Source organism: Gossypium hirsutum, chromosome A06 (assembly GCF_007990345.1).
Source record: "Gossypium hirsutum isolate 1008001.06 chromosome A06, Gossypium_hirsutum_v2.1, whole genome shotgun sequence".
Taxonomy (NCBI): domain Eukaryota; kingdom Viridiplantae; phylum Streptophyta; class Magnoliopsida; order Malvales; family Malvaceae; genus Gossypium; species Gossypium hirsutum.
Window position 1 is genome coordinate 26,850,938 of NC_053429.1, and position 1,898 is coordinate 26,852,835.

General features: G+C 32.6%; 1 protein-coding gene across 1 annotated transcript; it reads left to right on the plus strand.

Annotated features, from left to right (window-relative positions):
• LOC107963316 (uncharacterized) lies at positions 1-1,479 on the plus strand. Its single transcript, XM_016899869.1, has 3 exons — positions 1-39; positions 271-530; positions 879-1,479. The coding sequence occupies exons 1-3, from the start codon at positions 1-3 to the stop codon at positions 1,477-1,479; spliced, it is 900 nt and encodes a 299-aa protein (XP_016755358.1).
• The last annotated feature ends 419 nt before the right edge of the window (positions 1,480-1,898 follow it).

The following is a 1,898-nucleotide window of genomic DNA, read 5'->3' on the forward strand; positions in this document are numbered from 1 at the left end:
ATGGCAATTATTTTGAGATTTGTTGATAAACAAGGACAGGTAAAAGAATGATTTTTTGATATAGTCCATGTTAAAGATACTGCATCATTGACTTTGAAGAATGTGATTTTTAATGTTCTCTTGCAACATAGTTTTGACATACAAAATATCCGAGGTCAAGGCTATGATGGAGCAAGCAATATGCGTGGGGAATTTAACGGCTTGCAAGCTTTGGTTTTGAATGATTGTTAATATGCTTATTATGTTCACTGTTTTGCTCATCGTCTTCAGTTAGCATTGGTTGCAGCAGCTAGAGAAGTGGTTGAAGTACATCAATTTTTTAAAGACTTGTCTGATATTGTTAATATTGCTTCGGCTTCTTCCAAACGACACGATGAATTACAAAAAGCCCAAGCAGCTGAAATATTTCGTTTGGTATCCATCAATGAGTTAGCAACTGGAACAGGAATGAATCAGATTGGCACTTTACAACGTCCTGGTGAGACTCGATGGAGTTCCCATTTAAATTCAGTTACTAGTTTACTGAAGATGTATAATGCTACTAGCACAATTCTTGAAAATCTAAAAAATACTGTTTCTAACTATTCTTAGCGAGGAGATGCTCATAATGCATATAATAGATTGAGATCTTTTGAGTTTATTTTTATTTTGCATGTGATGAAGGAAGTTTTAGGGATTACTGATAACCTTTGTCAATCTGTGCAACGTCGTTCTCAAGATATATTAAATGCCATGAGTTTAGTTTTGACAACGAAAGATTTAATTCAAAAGTTGAGAGATGATGGATGGAATGAATTGTTGAAAAATGTGATATCTTTTTGTGAAACTTCAGAGTTGGATTTTCCAGATATGAATGCTTAATACATTGTGGGTCGTAGTCCTAACAAGAAGGAAGATGTTACAGTGGAGCATCATTATCGAGTGGATATAGTTTTTGCCACAATAGATACCCAGTTGCAAGAATTGAAGAGCAGGTTTAACGAAAATGTTGTTGAGCTTTTTACTCTTACTACAGCTTTAGATCCCAAGGAGTTTTTCAAGTTATTTGATATTGATAAAATTTGCATTCTTGTGAACAAGTTCTATCTAGAAGATTTTTCTCAACAAGAGAAAGAACGTCTCCCTTATGAGTTGAAGCATTATGAACTTGATGTATGTAAGCATTCTGATTTGAGAAAAATATCAACACTTTCTGAACTTTGCAGAAGCTTAGTTGAAAGTGGAAAGTCATTCATGTACCCATTCGTTGACAGATTGATTTGTCTTATATTGACTATTCCAGTTTCAATAGCATCCTCAGAACATGCTTTTTCTGCTATGAAGATTGTGAAGAATCGACTTCGTAGCAAGATGGAAGATGATTTTTTAAGAAGTTCTTTGGTTATGTACATTGAGAAAGAAATTGCAGAAAAATTTGATATAAATGAAATAATTGATGATTTTAGTAAGGTCAAGGATCGAAGAGTGCAATTCAAATAAATTTTAAGATTTCTTTCTAGTTTATTTTTACTTATTAAATTATTTTTCTTTAATTAATTTTTATTTTTACGTTTATTATTTTTCATTATCTCGGTCCCCCCTCTTGAAATTTCCTGGCTTCGCCCCTGATTTGAGAAAGATAAAACTAGAAGGTAAGCAGATTGAAAAGTAAAATTGCTAGTAGGATTTGGCCAACATCAAGCATAGTCAGAACCAGAATTAATAATAGAAGTTGGTGTAGTGCGTATCATATCAAAGATTTTTAAAGAAAAATGGAAAGAAACCTTGTTAAGAGTAACCCAAATATTTTATTGATAGGTTATTTTCTTCTCTATTAGAGATCTAATAGGTACACTTCCAGCCCAATTATTATTCAAAAATCGGAAAGGGGCTCAATCACAAACTCTAAGAAAATATAT

Bases quoted from the DNA above. Each gene is read 5' to 3' on its own strand.
- LOC107963316 (XM_016899869.1), top strand. From the start codon at position 1: ATGGCAATTATTTTGAGATTTGTTGATAAACAAGGACAG. The intron at 40-270 runs GTAAAAGAATGA...CATCGTCTTCAG, and splicing joins TTGTTGATAAACAAGGACAG to TTAGCATTGGTTGCAGCAGC. The intron at 531-878 runs GTATAATGCTAC...TGTGGGTCGTAG, and splicing joins GTTACTAGTTTACTGAAGAT to TCCTAACAAGAAGGAAGATG.